The 26,466-nt window shown below is 38.1% G+C and overlaps 1 protein-coding gene and 1 non-coding gene across 6 annotated transcripts in view; both read right to left on the reverse strand.

Annotated features, from left to right (window-relative positions):
* Positions 1–26,466, reverse strand: part of NCAPD3 (non-SMC condensin II complex subunit D3) — a 98,611-nt gene that overhangs the window by 22,572 nt on the left and 49,573 nt on the right. For all 5 annotated transcript variants that reach the window (XM_071212435.1, XM_058289290.2, XM_058289291.2 and 2 more), the window contains 4 exons: positions 3,783–3,974; positions 3,439–3,536; positions 3,217–3,332; positions 9–116 (listed from right to left, as the gene is read on the reverse strand). In XM_071212435.1, coding sequence (XP_071068536.1) covers positions 9–116; positions 3,217–3,332; positions 3,439–3,536; positions 3,783–3,974 — 514 coding nt within the window. The remainder of the gene's footprint in view (positions 1–8; positions 117–3,216; positions 3,333–3,438; positions 3,537–3,782; positions 3,975–26,466) is intronic.
* LOC111760823 (U1 spliceosomal RNA) lies at positions 24,731–24,894 on the reverse strand. Its single transcript, XR_002794407.2, has one exon. It is a non-coding gene; the product is annotated as a U1 spliceosomal RNA (small nuclear RNA).

Genomic DNA, 26,466 nt, shown 5'->3' on the forward strand with positions numbered 1-26,466 from the left:
CTGCTCACCAGCAGGTCTTCCTCCACGCGCCCTGCTCCGTCCTCCTTCAGGACTACGTTGGAGAGGTGGTGCTCACAGGCAGCGAGGACATCCCCACACACCTGCGACAGCAACGCCTGCGGCACAGTACAGAGAACCTCTGAGGATCCCAAAATGTCCAGCAGACCACTTTCTCAGAAGAAACTCTTATTTTCAAATGTATAAATCAAAAATAATGAAAAACCTTAGCCATCTTGCTTTTATACCTTTCTTCCTCCCCACAATTTGGCCCAAACCAAAATGATACATTGTTATCTAGCTATCAAGCAATGAGAACTGCTAAGTGGAAATTACAAAGAACAGTGTATGTATTACCTTCCGTTTTTTCTACATTTGTCCTATAAACGTGCATATGTTTAGGAAGATCTCACATTCTGACTTATAAAATATCTATACTAGTGGTGTTCCTCCAACAATAAGAGAAAAACACTGCGATTCTTCTAGCTATTGCAGGTGGTGAATTAACTACTGTGATAAAATATATTTAAAAAACACTTAAAACATAAAAGAACAGCTATAACTCTGCTGCAGTTTATTCATCAGAGAAGAGTTTTCAGTGTTCTGTCTTGGCCTACATGCCAGGCGGAGAGCGCTCAGTGGCTCTCTGGCCCTGGCTTTCATGGTAGCTCTGAGTCACCCTAAAATGCCCGGTGGAGCTAAGTACCCCTAGCCCAGGACGTCCTTGCGGCCTCACACCTGTTTTCATTTCAGCAATCACTGACGCCTGCAGGTTTGTCTCTGCCATTACGCTGCGATGCCTGAGAAAGGAACCTGTGTAGCCATGACCCTGGGTCTAGCAACACTACCCAAAATGGTGCCTACTATGCGTGTGCCAGCTGCTGGCAAACCATCATTATGATCAAAATGGTTCTTAGCATGGCTTAGCCTAAAACGCCTCAAAAGTATTGCCTGTATTTTTTAAAAAGAATTACCGCACCAAGATTTAATTGACTGCATCGCCTGGACGACAGCTGGCCATGAGAGCTTCCTGAAGTCCACAGGCTTCATCCTGATGAGAAGAAGCCTGTCTTGTTTGAGGCCTCTAGACTAGAACTTAGCTGGGGAGTCCAACTAAAACTCTCAGCAAGAGTTTACCAAGTAAAATCAATTCTTCCTTCATTTGAAAGTTCTTCACATATCTGAATCTCACTGGACAGGCTATCCACCAAAACTCTTCCCTCCTCTGTGCTAAATACCAAGGTTCTTCAGCTGTTCCTTACTTAACTTGCTTTGTAATTCTCTCATCTAGTTGCTCTCCTCTGAACATACTCACTTTTATCACATTTCTCTAAAAGGTTATCACTGAAATTGAATCACAGAGCATGTCAAAGTAGACTGAACCAACACACCTCTTACTCTAGCCACAAGTTCTAGCAAGACAATCCGAGGTGTTACAATATTTTTAAGTGGCAGCCACAAAACACTATTAATTAATTCCAAGCTTATAAATAACAAAAATGCCCAAAGACCTAAGTCTTTTCATATGTAATGCTATTTATTGAGCTATATCTCAATGATCTATTCTCTGGGTATTTGCATATTTTGCTTTTCGTTGATGTTTTTCCAGTAAAATAAAGAACGTTCATTTATAGAGAAAAGGAAAAGAGAAGTATGCTTCAGGGAAAATCTGGCCCACATGGACCCATAACATACTTAATGTATAGAGAATCTTCCACCATTAGCCACCAAAGGAGGTGGTAGGCACAGCAGAGACCCCAGGCCTTTCTCAGGATATAAGTCCTGCCCCTCTTCTAGTTCTTAGTTTCTAGATTTCAAGAAAACGCTTTGTCTGCTCTGATGACTATAGGCCAATGGCCACCAGCCAAGGCCTTCTCCTGGCCCTGAATGCCCACAGAAAGTCCTGGTGAAAAGAACGCTGGGCAGGGACCAAAGGCCTCAGTTCCAGCCCTGCTCGCCACTGAAAAGCTGTGTGCAGGTCCCAGCTCCATAATCTCCCATATAAAACTTTCCTCATTTTTTCCTGTATCATTCTTTTCTTATTCTTACTAGACTCACTACAGTACCAGCTATTTTTCACTGTTTTCTGCTTTTCTAATATACTCCCTATATACTCAGTTAAAGTTCCTTATTTAAAAGTTTTCCATACAATTTCCTGGGTCCTGATATAAAAGGATGGAAAAGACAAAGACAAAGTAAGAATCTAAGAGTGCCAAAAGGTAGATAGATATCAGGAAAAACTAGGCCTCATTAATACATGAAAAAGCTAAGTAAATCCCAACCTGTCTTAAGTCCCATGAGAAAAAGTTAAATATACTGTTTTATTACATCTATTATTATAAGTAGAAAATGTAACATACGAAAGTGGACTTTAAGGAACTTATGAAAGAAAGGCAGCATAGGAAGATAACTAGGCGGCTCAGACGTAGCACTATTATAATTTTTTTAATTCTGAAAAACTTAAATATATTCAGCAATTATTTAAATTATTATCCCTAGCCCTACAATTTTCTATCATGATTAGTACTGTTTAGTTGTTTATCTCATGATAAAACAGAATACACAGTAATAAAATAATCCATTCAAGACACACTGACATAAAGTAGGGAGTCAAAGCAGTAACTCTGCCTCTCATAAACACTGATTTGTATCTGTGTTCTTGTACCTACATAAAAATTGTTAGCTGGAGGCTAAGGACAACTTTGGGAACATGAGTAAGAGGACACCAGTGAGAGCTCTTTGCGTAGTATAGCCTTATAGTAACAAGACAGGCATTTTCCAGATGACGATTAGTCAAAGATCTGAAACCTTTTGGTCTGGAGGGAACCCGCTCACTAGGTGGAAAACCGCCTAAGTGTTCTTGGAGTGAGGGTGGAAGAGGAGGAGGAGGACATATGAAGCTGTCACAAGTGGCCAGCTATAACTTATAAACAGATAACCTTGTCAAGTTCTCACCAGGACCCGGAAGACTATCCAGGAGGCTATTCTGGAGGAAACTAGCTAAGGGAACCATATGTCTGCAGCGGCCAAGACCTTCTTGGGGAACGTCAACTCCTCTTCATTTGAGTTCCTCCTTGTTGTACCAATAGCTGCAGGAGTCTACACATCCTTAAGAGCTTCTCTACTCATGGAGAATACTCCTCAAACCTCAAAACAGAGTAGTATGTCTGAAAAAAAACCCAAAACCATAAACATATCTAGGAATGGTCATGGCCATACCTGTTCCTCCAAAGGTGTCTCTGCAGATGCTCGACAGAGTCTTTGCAAAGTATCTACAGCTGAACTGATCACCTCTAAAGACCACTGAAATCCATTCAGTTTACACTTGATAATATCTAAAAAGGAATCAAAACACTTAAATTTTGATTTAAAAAAATGTATAAATATAAAAAAAACTGAAGTGAGAGGCAACATCTTTTCAAGAAAAACACCGATACTCACCAGTCACCTTGTCCCGGGTGCTCTTAGAAAGATGCTTTGCAATATGGCCAATAACACACAGAATATGTCCTAAGGTGTCTGAGTTGGGATTCTGTTGACTAGAAAAAGGGCATGAGAATATTGACACAGAACCAAAAGGAACAGTGCTGCCACTTCTGAATTATCAGTATAGGAGGAAGGGGCAGCACAGTTTAGGAGCCACACTGTAGGACTGTACTCACACAAAGGGCAAACTGAGCTTCAGTGGATCCTTCTGTACTTTTTGTACTTTTATGCCAGGGTTTAAAGAAAAAATATCTGTATAGGAATAGCTATTCAAACAGCTAAACTATATGAACGCAAACCTGCTGATTTTCTCCCAGGACTGGATTATTTTGGTGTAGTCCAGCTTGGGTGAGGAGCAAGCAATCTTGGAGAGCAGCATCCAAGCTGGCGCAGAATGTTCCGTGCCGGTGTGGGATATCAAGTTGTTTATAAACGTGGATGAGAATTTATCTTTTTTGGACCAGATATGAAAAGCCTTATTTAAATAGCGGCTGGAAAGAAAGACAGGAAAGCAGAAATGTAACTATAAATATACAAAACTGTTCAGGTCAGGCCCTAAGGGAAAGAGTATCAACTTCTGCTCTAGGATTCCTCTGGCAAACAGAACATCCACGCAAGGCTCTCAGTTAGTGGTGTATCAGATGCCAAACTAGATATGGCTTTAATTTTTATTACACAGAACACATTAGATGTATTACCCCGCTCATGAAATATTTATTTTTGAAACAAAGAATGACATTTCATAATTTGAGACCTTTCTCACCCTCATCTCCTCCAACATTTCTACACAAATGTACAGGTAAGTTACAAATAATATATGCACCCAGAGTATACAGGATTGTAGTGACAAAGAAATATAGACATTTTTCATTCTTTAGGGGAACGATTGGGGAGAAACAGCATTCTACCACTTGTGTATGGTCATATCAAACTAGTTAAAATGTACTGTGATCTGCTAATATCATTCAGAAATAGACATTTTAAATCTTTTAAAGTACAACAAACAAAAATGTTTCTGATATATTAATCTGAAGTGTGATCCATGTTACATCACTGCTGTTTCTAAACCATCTCTTATTTAACTCCTCCAGCAATAGTGAGTGAGGTCATGTTATTCATGAGACAAATGCCATCTTACATATTTAATTAAGAGAAAAATACACCAATTAATTTTTCTTAAGACTGCTAGGCACACAGATTAACAAGATTTTCTCAATAAGTAATAAAAAAGGAAATTCTCAGAGCATGCAGAAAAAGACAACTATAACAAAATAAGCATATCCACACACTGCAATAAGCACATGCATATGAAAGGTTTTAATAAATTAGCGATTAAAAATTTATTCATGTCTAGTTTCACTGCAGATAGCTCACAACATAATTTATATCCAAACACCACAGTATACATGCAATCAACAAATATTTTTAAATGTACTGACAAAAATCACAAAATTTTAAGTGATATTTACTACCATATGAAGTCAAAAGAATGGGGAAAAGAATTCTCTGAGTGTCAGTTTTGAAATCTCCAGTGTGGTTCCTCTCTGACCACATTCCAAGCAGTGAACCCCTGCGTGAGCCCCACTTTTCACCACAAGCCATTCCTGACCTGGTCAGAATGTGATCACAAACCAGTCTGGTTCCTCTGAACAATGAGCAGTGACCTCGATCCTAACACTAAAACCAACAGCCCTTCAGGCCTCTTACTCCACCTGCACTGACCGTCCTGCCTACTCTTTGCCCTCAGACCCTGTGAGGTCACTTTCTGAGTTCTCCAACCTGCCTGATCTCTCTTCATTTCCCTCCAGTAATGCCTTTTCTTCTAACCATTTTAATTGCTTAATTTGAAAAAGCTCTGTTAGTCCTCTCCTCTCATCTAAATCTAGTTCTGGGTGATCTCTTCACTAGCATGTGACAAAGATTCACAAGCATACAGTCAAAACTGGACTTCCATTCCACTCCTCCCTCCACCCCCCAACCTGCCCTGCCTTCTGCTTCCCATACCTCCATCAGTGGCAAAACTGTTCAACCAGCCACTGTAGTTAGAATTCCTGGAGCCTCCCTGTGAGGGCTGCCTGGCTAATTCCAACTCGCTCCCAAGACTTAGGCTCATGGTACATGCTCTGGAAGCCAACGTAAGCTATTAAAGAGGAAGAAAAGTGACTGAACTGCTCCGTGTCCTCCCTCTATGATCCTACAACCCGTTTTCTACTAAAATTGTGAATTTACTCTGTTTCTTTCTGCGAGCACCCTGAGTAGAAGTGTGTTGCATTCTTCTGTATATCTCCAGAACTTAGAACATTGCCTGGAAAATGAGAGGGCCTCAAAATGTTTGCTGCATTGAACACCTATAATTTCCCCCAACCTTCAAACCCGTTCTTCTCCAACTCTACCACTTCCACTTCTTAAAGAGCATGAGTATGCCCCATTCTCCCCATTCCCACTCCCTTTGCCTTCCTTCAGGCACTCATCATCTTTAACTTAGATCATTCCAACAGTGCCTGTTTCCCCAGACCTGAATGCTGTCCTGGTCACTAACACAAACCCATGTTCCTAAAATGTAAAGTCCTGTATTACCCACCTACATTAAATTCGCCAAGCCCCACCCTATTGCCAATCTAAGGTCCCACCTTGTCACAGCTCTCCAGCCCACAAGGATGTCCCTCCACCACACGGAGGTCCTGTGCGCCAGGCACAGTGCACGTAACTCTGCGTCCAGGACTTTGTGCTGGCTCAGCCCTCCGTGAGAATGCCCTGTGCCCTCTTACTAATCTTCACGGTGCAACTCGAAGGTCATCTCTTCTGTAAAGCTATTTCTCCCTGAATACTTAGTAGAAAACTTAACAGCACTTTGTTTCTAGACCTTTTTATTCTACTAGCCCTTACTGTTCTAGGAACACCATCCATTCTCCACTGACTCCCTCCTCATGGGCTTACACACTTTTTTTTATCTCAGGACCCTTTCAATCTCATAAAAATTACTGGGCACCTCAGAGTTCTTTTGTTTACATGGGTTATATCTTATCAAATTTGCCATATTAGAAATTAAAACTGAGAAATTTTTAAAAAATCTATTAACTCACTTAAAAATTAGAATAATACTTATTGCATTCTAACATAAATAGCATTTTACAAAAGGTTACTATCTTTTCCAAAACAAATTTTTAAAATAATTTTTTAAATTTATTTTTAAAAGATACTTAGATTACAGAAAATGTTAAATAAAAAAAATATAAGGGATTCCCACTCCCCATACCTCCTACTTTCCCCCACATTAACAACTTCTTTCATTAGTGTGGTACAATCATTGCAATTCATGAACACATTCTGAAGCATTGCCAGGCAGCATGGATTATAGTTTACATTGTAGTTTATACTCTCTCCCACTCCATTCCCACTCCACTCTATCTCTTAAAGGTCTGGCTTAAACAAAAGACAGGCAGACTCAACATCGTCATGTGGCCTCTAGAACACTTCCCTCACCATATTGTCATGAAAAAATGGGAGTGAAAAATGGCAAATTACGTATCAATGTTTTCATAAAAATAGCCTGGCCACAAGAACCCATCACATCACTGCCTCATTTCCTACAGTGGTTATGTCAAACTTCTTTACACTTGAGTCCCTAATTCTACCCTTTCCTTCCTGACTTTGGGCAAATGATTTTAATTAGTACTTTACTAAGGAAAGAAAGGCCAGCAAACTCTTGTGCACTTCCCGTTTCCTATTTCCTTTTAGTGCTGAATTTCTCTCCCCTTGCATATAATGCTCTTTTCCAGAAACTTCCTTCATTAAATATTCCCATCTTTTATTCATTCTCAATATTTTCTGTCTACTGGGTCCCTTCCTCTCTGAATACACCAGGTGGTTCCCCTATACACAGATGAAAACACAGCCTGCGAGGGACGCTATGACGCACCCTGATTGTAAGATGCACCTCAATTTCAGAGATGTTAAAATGTGTGAAAAAATAGGTTACAGAATCGGTAAAAGATAGAAACTCAACCAGGGAAGTTAGGCGAGATGCTTCCAAGGATAAGTAAAGAAAATCTTGAAAAACATGTAAGAGAAGAAGAAGAAGAAAGAAGGCTAGGAAGGCCCTTGTTCTGAGGATCCAAGGCATAGATGTTTAGGAGTGAGGAGTGTGACACTGTTGGGGCAAAGGACACCTGTGGGAGAGCACAGACTAAGATGAAGAGGTGGGCAGGTGTTCTATGATGGGGCATATTTTATGCTAAAGGTAGTCTGGTGGTGGAGAAGAGACAGAGATTCAGAGGATATTAGGGGAGTTCAGAGAGGAAGTGACAGGATCTGAGCTAAAGCTGTAGTGCTGAAGATGGAGCAACTCCAGAGGCATACACATTAGAGAAATGCCAAGGATTGGGAACAGGCTGAATACAAACTGGGGAGAGGGAGTGGGAAAGGAACAAGGAGAGGGAGGAGGTCAGGACAATCCCAGGTTCTGCATTTGGGTAAGGTGGTAGGTGATGGCCGCAGTAATCCAGAGATGCACACAGGGAGAGAAGCAGATATGGAAAGGAGTCTAGTTGGCAGTTTAAAGATGGGGCTGTAAAATTTTGAAATAGAAATGTGGAGCTACACATTTCTATCTTTTAAAATACTATTAGGCAAGTGGATGTAGCTCAAGTGATTGGGCTTCTGCCTACCACATGGGATGTCCTGGGTTTGCTTCCTGGTGCCTACTGGAGAAGGCAAGCTGGCATGGTGGGCAGGGGTGGCAAGCTGATGCAACAAGGTGACACAACAAAAGAGACACAAAGAGGAAAGACAATGAGAAACACAACAAACCAGGGAGCTGAGGTAGCTCAAGTGACTAAGCGCTTCTCTTTCACATGGGAGGCCCGGGTTCAGTTCCTGATTCATCCTAAAGAGAAGCAAGCAGACACAGAGAGCACACAGGGAGGACGCAGAGAGCAGATAGTGACCACAAAACGAGGGTGGGGGGATAAATAAATAAATGTTTAAAAATTATTAAATTGTAATTATCTTTTACAATAATAATAGTAATGTTATACTATTAATGTAGCATAATATATTACAGTATTATATAATAATACATTATTCAGCCATAAGGAAAGTGAAGCTATGAGACATGCTGTAATATGGAAGAACCTTGAAAACATTATACTCAGTGAAATAGGCAAGGCACATAAGGGCAAAAAATGTATATCACATATGAGAGATGACTAGAAATAATATAGTCTCAAAGACAGAAAGCATATAAGAGGTTACTGAGGGATGGGGAGGAAAGTAGGGGGGAGTGTTTGCAAAAATAAAAATAAATGAAAAATAAGAAATAGGTAACTCTAAACTTTTAGCAGGTGAGACTATATAACTTTCGTTTGTATGCACAATGGGCAAATCATAAAAGAGTTTTCTACCAAAAGCTGAAGGTATAATGATTCTCTTCGGATATGTAGGATATGTTTAGTTTTAACGCCCATAATTATATCAGGTGATTTTCTTACACCCTTAGACACCAACTGCTAACTCATCTGCTTCTCCTTTTAACTGTTAAATTAGGGTTTATATATTCAAATAAACTAAAGTAAAACCACCATTATGTTTTTTACCATATTGTTTGGAATGCACTGTAAAGCTCAGTAAGCGGAGTTGAAAAAAAAATCCTATTATTTAAAATGAATCAAACAGTAAGAAATGTAATAAATGAAAGTGACAGCAGCCACCTCCCCGCACACTCAGCAGAGATAACCACGTTAGAGTTTGAGACTTGTTCTTACAGAAGCCGACAATGTATACATAAAAACACCACTTCTGACATATTTAAGCATTCTGTATCCGTTCATTTGGTTATATGCTGTTGCTATCATCCATGCTAATAAATGTAACTGTACTTTTCATTTCTGCCAGAAGTACAGTGTTGAATTTTGCTCAAAAAAAACAAAAAAACAAACATTTAATTTCCTTCTAACACATTTTAAGTTCTATCTAATTTTTCATCTTGAAAAACAATATTCTAAACACCTTTCTTTGTACATCTTAAGAACTCATTCCATTATGGAATAAGAACCCATTCCAACATGTTTTTAGGATAAATTACTAGGAAGATAAACTATGGGTCAAAAGACATCAATTTTTTTTAAGGTACATATACACTGCTAGATTTTAACAATTTATACTTTAGCCAAGAGTATAAAAATGTCTATTTTCTCAAATTCTCAACATTGTATATTAGTAAATTTGACATTTTGACAGGTTGCAATTATTGTTCTATTTTTTAATTCCTTTGCTAAAGAAGTTTCCTATCAGATTAAAGATCTCTTTAAGTTTACTGGCCATTTTATTTTTTAATGGTAGCCAGCTTGCTTGTTTTTCATTCATTTATTTTTAAACAAGTAGTTCTCAATTTCATTATATCTAACTTATTCATATTTGCAGCCGGTAACCAATTTTCATCTGTGTGTGTGTCAACTGACCACACAAATTAACACATGCTCACAAATAAATTGGGGAATATTGATTTCAACTTCTCTGGCAACTTACTTTCTAAGTTTGATATGGAGAAATTTACCGAAATTTGCAGAGTGAAAAAATGGCAATAAAAATAATTTCTTGTTCAGTATCTCTACCGATTAGGGAAATGCAAATCAAAACTACAATGAGATATCATTTCACACCTATGAGAATGGCCACTATTGAAGAGAGAGAACAACAGGGGTGGAGAGGATGTGGAGAGACAGGAACACTTATTCCGGTGGTGAGGATGCAGAATGGTACAGCCACTATGGAGGACTGTTTGGCAGTTCATAAAAAAATTGAATACAGATTTGCCACATGACCCAGCAATACTGCTACTGGGTATATATTCAGAAGAACTGAGAGCAGCGACACATCTGCACATCGATGTTCATAAAGGTATTATTCACGATTGCCAAAAGATGGACAGTGGAGGAATTCCCATCTTGCAAATACGAGGTCCTTGGTTTGATTCTTGGCTCTTCTTAAAGAAGTGACCCACTGGGTTATCAGGCATTCAGTTGATACTTTGACAGAACATACAGACATTCTTTTTGGATTAGCTTTTCTTGGATCATTAAAAAAAAAAAAGTTTTAAAAAAAATTTCCATATTTTACTCATTAAAACCTGGTTCGAAACCTGCAGACGGTAGGCTGCAGGGTGACTGATGAACACCAGCAGCCTGGGAAGCTCCTTAGAGGCCTAAGACGGAAGGCTGTTTTTCCTTGTTTCTTTATTTCTTCTTTTATTTTTGATTAGTTGATGCTGTCTTGTTTCTTATTTGTTGTGTTTCCCCTTTCTCTTCTTTTACCATTTTTTTCTACTTACACTATTCTTTTCTTTCCTTCATGTTTCTATTTTCTGTTGTTTTTTCATTGTACCTTTTTGTTTGGTCGTCAATTTTTCTTGTTTTTATTTCCCTTTTTTCCCTGTATTCTTTTTTTAATCTTTTTTTTTTCATGTCCTCTCATCACTCTAGCCTTTTATATCATTCTATATCTTTTTCTCTATTTTGTTTCTCATTTCATTGTTTCTATTGAACTTTTTTATTCTTATTCCTCTGTACTTCTTACCTCTGTCAATTATTCATTCCTAAGTCTTGTATGGTTCTTCTACCTTTTACTATTATTATTATTATTCTTTTTCTCTTCTTAACTCTTTCCTTTTCTCTGGTTCTAATTTTTTTCTCAAGGGAACATAGACAACAGCAAGGAAATAGAAGAGGAGGAACAAAGTGTCAAAGTGAAACCTTACCACCTGCAGAAAAACAACAAAATAAAGCCCCAGAGTGGAGAGAGAAGTTAATCAACTGAATAAACTCATCAAGATAAATAGATGCCTAGACACCAAGAAAAAATGACAAGCCATACTAAGAAACAGCAAGACATGGCCCAGCCCAACGAACAAACTAAAGAACAGGAAGAGATGCAGAATATGGAACAACTAATCAGAGACGCCCAAACAAATATCATGAATCAACTTAATGAAGAAAAGGAAAAGATTAAGGATATTAAGAAAACACTGGGAGAACATACTGAAGATACTGTAAACATACATAAAAAGATAATGGATATGATGGAGATGAGTGACATAATGCAAGAAATCAAAAATATACTGGAAGGACATAAGAGCAGATTTGAACAGGAAAGAGAAAGAATCAGTGATGTGGAAGACAGTACAGCTTAAATCAGATGGATAGTAGAAGAGATAGATTAAAAAGACACAAAAAATCCAGCAGGGACTTAGGGATTTGAATGACAACATGAAACACACAATAATATGAATTATAGATATCCCACAGATGAAGAAGAGAAGGAAAAGTGGACAGAAGGAGTATTGAGGAAAACTTTCCAACCATATTGAGGGTGATGGATGTACGTGCCCAGGAAGCACAGAGCACCTCAAACAGTATAAATCCTAACAGGCCTACTCCAAGACATATACTTGTCAAATGGTCCAATGCTTAAGACAAAGAGAGAATACTGAAAACAGCAAGAGAAAAGAGAACCATAACATACAAGGGAAGCTATAAGATAAAGTGTTCATTTCTCATCTGAAACCATGGAGGTATAAAGGCAGTGGTAAGACATAGTTATGGTGCTAAAAGAAAAAACTTCCAGCCAAGAGTTCTCTCTCCAGCAAAGCTGGCATTCAAAAATGGCAAGTTCAAAATATTCACAGATAAACAGAAACTAAGAGAGTATGCCAATAAGAAACCTGTGTTTCAAGACATACTAAAGGGAGCTCTGTAGGGGGAAAGAAAAAACAGGAAAAGATAGAGTTGGAGGAAAGTGTTAAAATCAACTAAAAAGACAAAAAGAGGAATAAAAATAGCTTAAGGGGGAAGCAGATATGGCTCAAGTAATAGAGCTTCACCTACCATATGGGAGGACCTGTGTTCGATCTCTTGGGCCTCCTGGTGAAAAGAAGAGAAAGTGTGTCTGCGCAGCAAGCCAGTGCCTGCACCACTGACAGTGTGGTGAGCCAGTGCCCGCAAAAGTGCCCATGCGGTGAGCCAGTGCCTTGCACAAGTGAATCACGCAGCAAGATGATGATACATCAAAAGAGAGACAAGGGGAGAGTCAAGGTGAAGCACAACAGAAACCAGGAATTGAAGTGGCACAATTGACAGGGAGCCTCTCTCCCCATCAAGACTCCAAGATCAAATCCCAGTGAATTCTAGAGGAGAGAACATGAGAAGAGAAGACAACACAGACAGCAAAAACAGCAGGGTGGGAGGAGGAGAAGGAGGGAAATAAATATATAAATCTTTAAAAAAAAATAGCATATGGCATACATAAACCTAAAGAAAACATGGCTAATGTACGTAATTCCTTGACTGTAGTAACACTGAGGGTTAACGGGTTAAACTCTCCAGTCAAGAGACACAGATTGGCACAATGGATAAGGAAATATGACCGATCTATATATTGTCTACAAGAAACCCACCTTAGACCCAGGGACACAAGGAGGTTGAAAGTAAATAGCTGGAAAATAATTTTACATGCAAACAATAACCAAAAAAGGGCAGAAGTAGATATCCTAATATCAGACAAAATAGACTTTAAATGCAAAACTACCGTAAGAGAGAAAGAAGGCCAAGATATATTAATAAATGGGGTAATCTATCAAGAAGGAAGAACAGTCATAAACATCTATGCATCAAACCAGGGCACCTCAAAATACATGACAGTGGGCCCTTTGGAATTTGTGCTCCTGAGTGTGATGGAGTTGAACTCAGATGTGAATTCTCTACACGTGCCTCTTCTGTCCCTTTTATTGAACTTGTGGTTGGCACTGGGGTTGGTGTATGCCTAGGAGACTTGAATCTCTGGGCTGTCCATGTGCCAGCTGGGCCCTGACCCTAGGTGGTATTGCAGCACCTACTGTCCAGTTCATTGGACTTACCAAGGTCAGCTGACAGGGAGGTGAGGATTGACAACCCCCCACCAGGGAACTGAGGGAGTCTACAGCTGTGGGCACAAGAGTCCCATCCACCAGCCGTGTGGGATTGAAGACCATGGAGTGGGCACTGCCACCCCAGGGTCCTCAAGATGGCAGGATAAAATATGAATTAGAGCAGACTTACTGGCATTTTACTATAGAATTATTGTGACTCTAGCAATGGAAGAAATTGTATCACTGATGTGGAGACAGTGGCCATGGGAATCGCTGAAGGCAGGGAGTGGGAAAAAGAAGTATGATATGGGTGCATTTTTGGGACTTGGGAGTTGTCCTGAAGGATACTGCAGGGACAGATGCAGGACATTATATATCCTGCCATAATCCACTGAATGGACTAGGGGAGAGTGTAAACTACAATGTAAAACATAATCCATGCTGTGTAGCAGTGCTCCAAAACATATTCATCAACTGCAACGAATATATCACACTGATGAAAGAAGTTGATGTGGGAAAAGTAAGGGGTGTGGGGAGTGGTTTGTTTGGGAACCTCCTATATTTTTTACTGTAACATTTTGTGTGATCTATGTATCTAAAAATAAAATTAAAAAATTATTTTAAAAAAACTAAGTGGAGAAATAGATGCCTCTACAATTATAGTGGGGGACTTTAATACACCATTATCATCATTAGACAGAACATCTCAACAAAGGATCTATACAGAAACAGAGACCTTGAATAATACATTAAGAGGATCTGGACCTAACAGATATATACAGAACATTATACCCAAATACAGTGAGATATACATTTTTTGTTAGCGCACATGGATCATTCTCTAGGACAGACTACATGGTAGGCCATAGAACAACTCTCAATAAATTCAGAAAGATTAAAATTATACAAAGTAATTTCTCTCACCACAATGGATTGAAGCTAGAAATCAGTTAAGGGGCAGAGAATCAGATTAGGCACAAAGATACGGAAGTTAAATAACACACTCTTAGACAATCAGTGGGTGAAGGAGGAAAGTACAAAAGAAATCAGTAACTACCTTGAAATGGATGAAAGTGACAACACAACACATCAAAACCTATGGGATGCAGCAAAAGCTGTACTGAGAGGAAAATTCATAGCCATAAAATGCCTACATAAAAAAAGAAGAGCTAAAATCAAAGACCTAACTGTACACCTGGAGGAATTAGAAAAAGAATAAACTAACCCAAAGCAAGTAGAAGGAAGGACATAAAAATTAGAGCAGAGCTTACTGAAAATTAGGAAAGTATTAGAAAAAATAAACAAAATAAAAGCTGGTTCTTTGAGAAGATTAATAAAATTGGCAAACTCTTAGCTAGACTAACAAACAAAAAAAGGGAAAAGATGCAAAAACATAAAATAAGAAACGAGGAGGGGACATCACCAATCATCCCACAGAAATAAAGAGTATCATAAGGGGATACTTTAAAAAATTGCATGTCAACAAGATGGATAATGTAGAGAAAATGGACAAATTCCTAGAAACATACAAGCAGCCTATACTGATGAAAGAAGAAATTGATGAGCTCAACAGAACAATCACAAATAATGAGATAGAATTAGTCATCAAAACCTCCTAACTAAGAAGAGCCCAGGACGAGATGGCTTCACAAGTGAAATCTACCAATCATTCCAGAAAGAACTAACATTAATCCAGCTTAAACTCTTCAAAAAAATAGAAGTGGAAGGAACAATGCCTAACTCATTCTATGATGCCAAACATCACCCTAATACAAAAGCCAAACAAAGATGCCACAAGAAAGGAAAACTATAGACCAATGTCTCTAATGAACTTAGATGCTAAAATCTTCAACAAAATATTTGCTAATCATATTTAACAATACATCAAACAAACTATACACCATGACTAAGTGGATTTCATCCCTGGTATGCAAGGATGGTTCAACATAAAAAAATCAATCAATTTGTAATACACCGCATCAACAGATCAAAAGAAAAAAATCACATGATCATCTCAATAGATGCAGAAAAAGCATGTGGCAAAATACAGCACCTGTTCCTGTTAAGAACACTTCAAAAGACAGGAATATAAGGAAATTTCCTCAACATGATAAAGGGTATATATGAAAAACCCACAGCGAACATTATACATAATGGTGAAATCCTAAAAGCTTTCTCTGTAAGATGTGGAACAAGACAAGGATGCCCACTTTTACCACTCTTATTTACTACTGTGTTAGAAGTACTTGCTCAAGCACTTAGGCAAGAAAAAGATATAAAAGGCATTTAAATTGGGGAAGGAAGAAGTAAAAATGTCACTATTTGCAGAAGACATGATCCCATACATAGAAAACCCTGAGAAATCTACAAGAAAGCTTCTCGAGCTTATAAATGAGTTCAGTAAAGTGACAGGTTATAAGATCAATGTGCAAAAATCAGGAGCATTTCTATACATCAATAATGAGCAAACTCAGGAGGAAATCAAGGGAAAAAACTCCATTTATAATAGGAACTTAATGAATCAAATACCTAGCGAAAAATTTATCTAAAGATGTAAATGATTTGTATGCAGAAAACCACACAACGCTATTAAAGAAAATCAAAGAAGACCCAAGAAAATGGAAGAATATCCCATGTTCATGGATAGGAAGACTAAACACCATTAAGATGTCTACCCTGCCTAAAATGATTTAAAGATTTAACGCAATCCCAATAAAAATTATCATAGCATTTTTTACTGAATTGGAAAAGCTAACTATGAAATTTGTTTGGAAGGGCAAGGGGTCCCAAAGAGCCAAAGACATATTGAAAAAAAAAAAAAAGAAAAATTAAATTTGAGGAATCAGACTACCTGACTTTAAGACATACTACAAAGCTAGAGAGGTCAAGAGCGCATGGTATTGGCATAAAGACAGCCATACTGATGAATGGAACCAAATTGAGAGCTCTGATATAGATCCCAACATATACAGGCAACTGATACTCCACAAGGCCACCAAGACCACTCAACTGGGAGAGAATGGCCTCTTCAGCAAATGGTGCTGTAAGTAGGGGACATCCATATCCAAAAGAATGAAAGAGGAACACCATCTTGCACCTTATACAAAAATTTATTCAAGATGGATCAAAGATCTAAATATAAGAGCGAAAACCATGAAGAACTTGGAAGCAAGTGTACATAGGGAAGCATCTATAGGATCCTGTATTAGGAAATGGTTTCATGAACTATATACCCAAACCATGAGCATTGTATATAGATAAATGGGACCTCTTCAAAATTAAAAACTTTTGCACTTCATAGGAATTTGTCAAGAAAGTGAAAAGGCAGCCTACTCAATAGGAGAAAAGATTTGGTAACCACATATCAGATAGGGGTCTAATATCCAGCATATATAAAGAAATGCTACACCAGAAAAATAAAAAGACAAACAACCCATTTAAAAAATGTCTATTCAAGTCACTCGAATAGACACTTCTCCAAAGAAAAAATATAAATGGCTAAAAAGCACATGAAAAGATGTTCAACATCATTAGCTATTAGGGAAATGCAAATCAAAACCACAAGGAGATATCATCTTACACCCATTAGATCAGTGGTTATTAAAAAAAACAGAGGACTACAGGTGTTGGAGAGGATGTGGAGGAGTGGGAACACTTATTCACTGCTGGTGGGAATGTAGAATGGTGCAGCCATTGTGAGGACGGTATGGTGGTTCCTCAGGAAACTAACTACAGAACTGCCATATGATCCAGCAACCCCACTAGTGGTATATACCCAGATTGAAAGCAGGGGCATGAACAGATATATGCACACCAATGTTCATAGTGGCATTATTCACTATTACAAAAGTTGGAAATAACCCAAATGTCCATCAAAAGATGAATGGATAAACAAATTGTGGTATATACATACAAAGGAATATTACTCACCTGTAAGAAGGAATGCAGTATTAACACATGGGATAACATGGGTGAATCTTGAAGACCTTATGTTGAGTGAAGAAAGCCAGGCACTGAAGGACAAATATTACATGACCTCACTGATATAAATTAAAACAAACTGAGAGACTCACAAAATCAGTCTGGAAGATAGGTTTACAGGAAACGGAAAGGGGGAAGGTTGTGAGTCAATGCCCATATGGGCAAAATCTATGATAATGCGGAAGGGTATAGTTGTGCAGTGGATGGGCCTAACAGTGCAGTGATGCTACTGGGTTGGGTGGTGCTGGTCTGTGAGGATGGAGTGGGTAGGTTGGACTTTCCATGGAAATGGGATAGGGTCATGGAAAAGAGCAGGTGTGAACTACGGGGATTTGCGGATATGTGGTTGAAACTACAATGTTGGAAACGTTCTTTTGGCAAATACGGCAGGGGAGGTTAAGGTGTTGGATGTGGGGTTATGTGGGATAGGGCACACCTGGGACAGGCCTCTAGGGAGTATGTGCATGTTCACCTTGTCATAATGGGTTGGATCAGTGGGTAGTGACCCACATATTAGTGGGAAGGTGTTGGACTCCCATCCTGGGGAGTCCTGCTATGTTCTCAGATAGAGGGGAGGTAGTCGCTCAAGAACATAGGTAGTGCCTAATAGGGGAGGACAAGTTAGTATGTCGAGCCCTCAGTGTTGCTGCATGTAACTATGAATCTTGTTCTTCAAGGAGTGTAGCTTGGTGGTTGCCATGGGTCCTGAGGAGAGGGGAACAGAGGAATAGAATATGGGGCATTTTGGGAGCAATGGAATTGTACTACATGATCTTGCAATGACAGATATAGGCAATGTTAAATTTCATCAAAATTTATAAAAGTGTATGGACAAAAATGTAAACCATAACATAAATAATTGACTATGGTTAGTAAAAATGTTTCAATATTTGTACATCAATTGTAACAAATGTACCATCCACATGCAAAATGTTATTAACAGGGAAATAGGGTAAAGGGAAAGAGGGGGAAGATGTTGGGGATATGGGAATACCCTATATTCTATATATGATTTTTCTGTAACCTAAAACTTCTTTGAAATAACAAAAAAAGAATAAGGCACTGAGGGAATAAACAGAAGTGTCACTATACATACAAGACAACAGATCTTACAGTGATGAAAGACATAGTATCAAAAAAATTAATATTTTTTCATTATTTTTTATTATTCCAAATTTCATTTTTATTTTAAAAATTTTTTTTATTTCTTTCAAAATTATTTCATTCTTATTAATTGTATTTGGTTATTTTGTTGGCTTTGTTTTTGAAGAACTTTTGGATCACAGAAGGGTTACAACTAGGACAGGGAAGATCATTGGTGTGGGGTGTCAGTGATGGGGGATACATGGGATGTGGTTGACCTCGGGCGTACCTATAAGGCATATAAATGTGTTCAAGTGTTCATGGGTCACCGTCATGGTGGGTGGAGATTCATACAATAACCAAAAGAATATCAAATTCCCATCCTGGGGAGCTCAGTTACATTATCTAATGGAACAGCAATAATCCTGCCCCACCCCGAGTACAGGGGCAGTGACTAGTGAAGGAGAATGGTCCACAGTGACTAACGAAGGAGGATGGCCCTCGATACTGACGACTGTACTTACGAACCTTTACTTTTAAAGTTGAAACTCAACCTAGTATTGTAGGGTACCTAAGAGTTACCCCTGAGAGCCTCCTTGCTGCTCAAATGTGGACTCTCTCTAAGCCAAACTCAGCATATAAATGCATTATCTTCCCCCCAGTATGGGACATGACTCCCGGGGATGAGCCTCCCAGCACTGAGGGATTACTACCACGTACCAACTAGCACTTCAACTGGAAAAAGACCTTGACCAAAAGGGGGAAAAGATAAAGACAAATGAGTTTATATGGCTAAGAGACTTGAAAGTGAGTCGGGAGGTCATCCAGGGGTTACACTGATACACGTCACAGCAAGATCTCAATGACTGCCACAGTAATTACTACCTCAAATAGTGAGGCTCCTGAGGGTTCTGGAGACATCCAGACACTACAGGAAGAGCAGACAGCTCATGAGTTGGTGCCCTGCTGCCCTGCCAGTTGGCCCTACTTTGGAATTTATGCTCCCCATGGTGACAGAGTTGGACTCAGTTGTGGTTTCCCTACGCATGGCTCTTCTGCCCCTTCTATGTGAACCTATAGTTAGTACTAGAGTTCATAGATGTACATCCAAGAGACTTAAATCTTTGGGCTGTCCATGTGCCAGGTGGGCCCTGAATCTCAACAGGGTTGCAACACCTACACTCCTGTTCATAGGACTCACTAAGGACAACTGACAAGGAGATGATGATGGATAATGACAATCCTAAGGAACAGAGACAGTCTGTAATGCAAGCATGATAGTCCCGTCCATCTGCTCCATGGGATCTAAGCCTTCTCTCAATTAGAGGTGGAGTGGGCATCACCATCCCCGAATCATCAGGATTGCAGAATGAATGATGGACTAGAGTAGACTCACTGGTATTCTACTATAGACTTAATGTCATTCTACCAATGAAAGAACTTATATCATTGATGTAGTAGCAACAGTCACTGGAGGTTCCGAGGGCAGGAAGAGGGGAAAACAGGTGTAATAAGGGGGCATTTTTGGGACTTGGGAATTGTTCTGAATGACACTGCAATGACAGATACAAGCCATTATATATCTTGCCATAACTTACAAAATTGTGTGGGAGGGAGCGTAAACTACAATGTAAACTATAATCCACACTTAGTGGCAATGCTCCAAAATGTGTTCAGCAATTGTAACAAATGTACCAAGCTAATGAAGGATTTTGTTAATGTGGGAAAACTTGGGAGGGGTAGGGAGCAGAGCATATGGGAACATCCTATATTTTTTTTATGTAACATTTATGTAATAGAAATATCTTAAAAAATACATATATATATTAAAAGGAGATATTATGTTTGTAAACTGGTCTGTTCCTCTAGGCATGATACTCTGATTTAAATTCAAAAGCTTTACGTTTATGTGATTATATCAAGATTAGGACTTTGATTTGAACATGTTAACAGGCCATGTAGGATTGAGTTCCTGCCCCCTTGGTGGGCTATATAAATGGACACGCAATCAAGACGACCGAAGAAAAGACACAGAGGAATAGAGAGTGCTCCATAGACATGTAAGAGGAGGGAACTTGTGAGCTTTGATCCTGTGGCCCTGGGAAGAGAGATGAGCCATTATGCCTGATAGTCTACAGCTGACTTTGTGAAGAGAACAGAGGAGCTGAGCCCAAAAAGAAACGAGTCCTCTAGCTTACATCTGAGATTGGAGGAAGCTGGGTCCACGGAGCCTTAAGAGGAAAGAGGAAGGCTGAACCCGGGCAGACACTGCAGACATGGAGTTAGTAACGTGAATATGGGACACCAGAAGATAGAATGAGGTTAGAGAATAAAAAGCTGAGGGTTACCTTGTACAGGACTGGCAAAAATGATGTGTGTTAATCTTTTGAAATGAATAGAGAAAGTGAAAGCACAACATAATTGTAACTAGCAGTACTATTATGTGAGTTTACAGTGGTTGAAAGTGAAAGTCTAAGGGTCATATATATTACCAAAAATAAAGCTAAAAAATTGAACATGGGACTGCATAGCATAGTAAAACCATATGTGAAATATGAATATGGGTAAAATTGCATATGTAAGATCATTTTTCTTTTAAACTAAACAAATCTGTGTTAATACTACAAGATATTACTGTCAGACAAAAAAAAAAAACCCTTATGGTTTCTTTCACATTATGCTAAGTGAAAGAAACCATATAGAAAGTACTACATATTGTATTATTCCATTTATACAAAATGTGAATATAAACCAATTTGTAGAGATGAAATTAGATTGGTTGTGTAGGGTTGGAGAAAGATATTAAGTAGGATTGAGAGGTGACAGCTACAGGGTGTGGAGTTTTTCTTTTTGGAGTGATGAAATTGTTTTAAGGTTTTTGTGATAAATGCACAACACTGTGATTGTACTGAGGGCTACTGACTGTATACCTGGAATGGGTCGTATGGTATGTGAATATATCTCAATAAAACTGCTTGATAAATAAATGTGTAAGAATAGCCAGAAACAGCAGCTATGTGCGGCAGGGGAAGCATAGAGAGACAGAGAGGTGAAGAGTTTTCTTATGTCTTTTTAAATTATTATTATTGAAATAATGAAAATGCTCTAATAATAATTGAAGCGATGAATTCACAACTATGTGACTATACCAAATATCACTGATTGTACGTCTTGTATGTTTATTAATATGTATCAATGAAATTGATTTGTTTAAAAAAAAAAATCATTTTTCAAAACCTACCCACCATGCAGATGAAGAAACAACACTAAATAGGAAGGAAGCCCATGTGTAGCTCATAACCCTTCCCATTCCTTTCCCAAATATCCACTATCCTAAAATTTGTTTTTCCATGTAATGGACTTCTTTTAAGAGTCTTCTGAGGAAATTTTGGCATACCTGATGGCTTTTTATTGACCATTTACATTTCATCTATGCCAACTGCTTTTTCACAGACTGTTTTTCTATTAAGAAGTTCATCTATCTTTACTGATTTAGAGGAATTCTCAGTCGATGAATAAATTGTCCTTGGTCATATTTTATATTTTCCTAGTTTGTCCAATTTGTGCTTTATTTATGCTCTTGGTAACCATAATTCACACAAGGTCTCATGATGAACTGCAATGTGCCAGGTAGCATGTATGCACCAGCCACAATGCTGAAAGCAGATGTAGCCTCCAACCTGTCCCATCTAGAGGAGTGGTATCATTTAAAACTTTAAATAACAACCAACCATTCAGACTTTTCTTTTTAAAAAACTACTAATGTTCTCTGAAAAGTTTACCATTCTCTATTATGTTTGTAGATGTGTCACACATTTTGTTGTTAACGCTGTTGGTTTTTGGTGCCTTCTCTTTTTTTCTTGACGAATCACGCCAGAAGTTTGTCTTTTTCATTAGGCCTCTCAAACACTCAGTTTTTTTGTTCATTAACTTCTGGTCTTAACTTCAACATTTTTGTTCTTCAAGTTTATTCATTACTTTTTCTAAGAGTTTAACACCCCATTCATTAATTTTCAGGCCTTTTCCTTTTCTAAAGCAAACATTTAATGCACTTCCGTCTCAGTACCCTCTTACATGCAATCTATAAATTTCGGTATATATTCATTTTTAAAAACTGGAAATTCCAATTCACTTATTTCTTTTTTAGTCTTTGAGTAATTTAGAAGAAAGTCTGGATTCTCCTAATATTCTTTCTTTATCCCCCACCCCTGCCACATCGACAACTTCTTTCATCACTGTGGTACATTCATAGCATTTGGTGAATACATTTTGGAGCACTGCTGCCTTGCATGGATTATCGTTTACATTGTAGTTCACACTCTCCCCCAGTATATTCAGTGGGTTATGGCAGGATATATAATGTCTACCTGTGTACTTCTAATCGTTGTGCAAGGAGTCTTTATACAAGTTCATATGCTTCCTGGAGCATTCTCTTTCTTATAACAGATAATACCTTTTTCCCCTTTATATTTCCTTCTAGGTGCCCCTACCCCTCCCTCCTCTTCCATTCTGCCTCATTTTGAAAGCAGTTTTCTTCAACATCTACCCTTCTCTCTATTGGATTAGAAATTATGTACTGGCTGCATAGTCTCGACCCAAGATGAATGTTAACTATTACCTCAAGTCACCTCCTACACAATTCCAGGATCTTAGAATACTTACTCTGATTGTTACCCAAGCCCATCTTACATGGTTTTTGATATTTTACTTTCACCCCGTTTTTAACCCTCCCAATCAGTTGTCATCATTGTATGATTATTGTTAATATTTAATGTCCATGATTATTTTGGATTTATCTATGTGTATATTGATTTCTTACCAAAAATTTCTTCTTCCACCTCCACTTCTTCTGAATTCAGTTTTCTGCTTCCTGAAGGATATCCTAATTTATAGAAGCTCCTTTAGTGAGGGGTTATTGGTGATAAACTCCCTCAATTTTATGATTATCTTAAAATGATATTTAACCCTGCACATTAAATAACTTAATGGGTATAAAATCTAAGTTGATCTGTTTGAGAGATTTAGAATTGTTGACTGTTTTGCTTGAGATTCTCAGTCTGAATCTTTTCTCATAGTCCAGGTTTCAGGTTTCAAGATGAGTTCAAGTTTTGGTATTATTTCCCAGCCACCCCCCTCAAGATCTCCTTAAAACCCTCTGAAATAAACAAATACCAAAAATAAGAAAACATGTTAATGTAATATTGGAAAACAAAAAGGGCTGCCATTAAATGAACCATAAGCCAAGAGTAATATCAGTCAATATAAGAATATGAGTTTGGGACCACTTTCTCTCATAAGTATTTGCCTACTTGGGAAGAGATGGCTATAAAGTTAAGACATGAAGCAAAGATTTAGACTGACTCATGTGGATAAGAGGACTAACAGTGGAATTCAGGGTCTGCTCAACACCCAGGCTTGGGAAAGGATAGGATAGGATAGTGGCATATCACTATACCTTAGCTTCTAATTCTCTGTCCTTAACTGGATTAAGTTGTTCTGGAATAGCAATAACCTAGCCAACTACCAGAAACAGATATAAGTCCTCTCTAAAAGAAGATAACACCACTCAGAACTTTATAATTCTTCTGGCAAGTAATAAAAAGACAGGCCTTCAAGAAGACAAGACAGTGTTGCCAAAACAAAGAAAAACAGATCCACAGTGCCTGTAATTACCAAATGTATAGACTTTAAAATAACAATGCTTAATATGTTCATGGGAGCAAAAAGTAAGATTGAGGATTTTAACAGAGACCCGAAAACTATAACAAAGATGAAAATGAAAACTCTGGAAGTGAAAACTGCAATGACAAATTTGTAACTCAGTAGACAGATTTAACATGGGATTAGACACAAATGAAGAAGGCCAAGAATAAACAAGGTAATGTTGAAGAACAAAGAAGCAGGGGCATGAGACCATCTATGGATGCAAAACTGACAGAGCTACAAAAATTAAGGCAGTGTGTTACTGGCACAAGGAGGAACAAATAGACTAATAGAGTAACAATGAACAGAGAATTCTAAACTAGAGCACATGTATTAACACTTGATTTGTAATAAAGATGGCACTGCAACTTTATGAACAAAACAGGTCTTTTCACTAAATATTACTGGATTAATAGACATAAATAGAAAACATCAAACTTTCTCCCTACAAAACATACAATAGTCAATTTCAGGATAAATTAAAAATTTACCACTGAAAAGTAAATAAATAAGCAATCTTCTAGATTATATACTAATATCTATAGGACCCTGAAATAAGAAAAGATTTATTTATTTCCCTTCTGGGGGACAGCATAAACACAGTCCTCCACTACCACAAATTATGCAGTCAAGTTTCTGACATTTGGGGAAATTGCAGAATCAGCACATCCAGAATGCAAAGGATAAGCCTCGCCCTGGGAACAACCACCTTCGTGATTATGGTATCTCCCCTGACAGGTAAGTATTAAGAAAAGATTTCTTAAAAAATACATTAACCATAAAGAAAAGCACTGATAAACTAAATACAATGAATACCACCATTAAGAAAGAAAAGGCAAATCACAGTGTGGGAAAAGATATTTGCAATTCATGTACCAAAGGGCTTAGACACAGAGTATATAAAGAACAGTTAGAAAAGTGTAAGTAATAGAATGACAGTCCAATAAAAATTGGGCAAATACTCAAACAGGTAATTCACAAACGTAAATAGCTAAATGCTAATCCACGAAGAAAACGAGGCTTAATCTCATTAGTCAGCAGAGCAGTGTAAAATAAAACCACAATAAAATGCCATTATCCTTCCATTAAAATGGCTAAAAAGAATAACAACCCAAAGTGCTATACAGGATAGGAAGCAACTGGAACTCTCATCTCAGCTGGCAGGAGTATAAGCTGGTACAGAAAACTGGCAGCATCTACTAAGGGTGAATATACAAACACTGTTCCTAGGTATATACCCATAGAAGTTTGTGCACATATGTACCAAAAGAATATTCAAAGGAGAATGATACATAATAGTTAGAAACTGGAAACAACCATATGATTCAGCAATCAGGCTCCCAGGTATTTACCCAATGAGATGAAAACTTTCGTTCACACAAAAACCTGCACACGAATGTTTATAACAGCTTTCTTCATAACTGCCAAAATGGGAAGCAATCAAGATGTCCCTCAATAAGTAAATGAATAAACAATCTGTGATACATCCACCTCATGGAACATTTTTTATAGATAAAAAGAAATGAGTTATCAAGCTATGAAGACATGGAGGAATCTTAAACTCTAATAGTAAATGAAAGAAGCCAGTCTGAAAAAAGCTATATATTGTGGGATTCCAACTATATGACATTCTGGAAAAGGCCCAACTAGAGACAGTAAAAAGCACAGTGGCTGCCAAGGGTTCAGGGGAATGGCAGATGGATGACGTGGGGATCACGTCATTTTTAGGGCAGTAAAACAATTCTGTATGATATGGTAATGGCAGAGTGGCTCATAACTGACAGGATGCATTTGTCAAAACCCAAAGAACTGCACAACACAGAGTGAGCCCTAATGCAGGCTATGGGTTGAGTTAATAACAATGTGTCAACAGTGTTTCATCAGTTGTAGCAAAAGCAAAAGTACTCTGCTAATAATAGGGCAAGCCCTGTGCAGCAGGGAGAGGGTACATGGGAACTCTCTGTACTTACTATACAATGTTTCTGTAAACCTAAACCTGCTCTACAAAATAAGATTAAAAAAAAAAAACAAAACAGGAAACAACCCAATCATCCATAAACAGTAGAATGGATAAAGTGTGGTTTAGTCATAAATGTCATAAACATACATATAATGAAATGAAAATGAGTTACAATCACCCAAAATAACCTGAATCAATCTTATATTTCATCGAGCAAAAGGAATGTAGGTATGCAAATGAATACATACCATATAATTCTATTTACAGAAATTCAAAGAACAGTGGCAACTAATAATAATACAAAGGAACAAAAACAAAAAAAGAAAAAATAATAATACAGTGTCAATATCCTGGTAGG

The sequence above is a fragment of the Dasypus novemcinctus genome, chromosome 27 (assembly GCF_030445035.2).
Source record: "Dasypus novemcinctus isolate mDasNov1 chromosome 27, mDasNov1.1.hap2, whole genome shotgun sequence".
Classification (NCBI taxonomy): domain Eukaryota; kingdom Metazoa; phylum Chordata; class Mammalia; order Cingulata; family Dasypodidae; genus Dasypus; species Dasypus novemcinctus.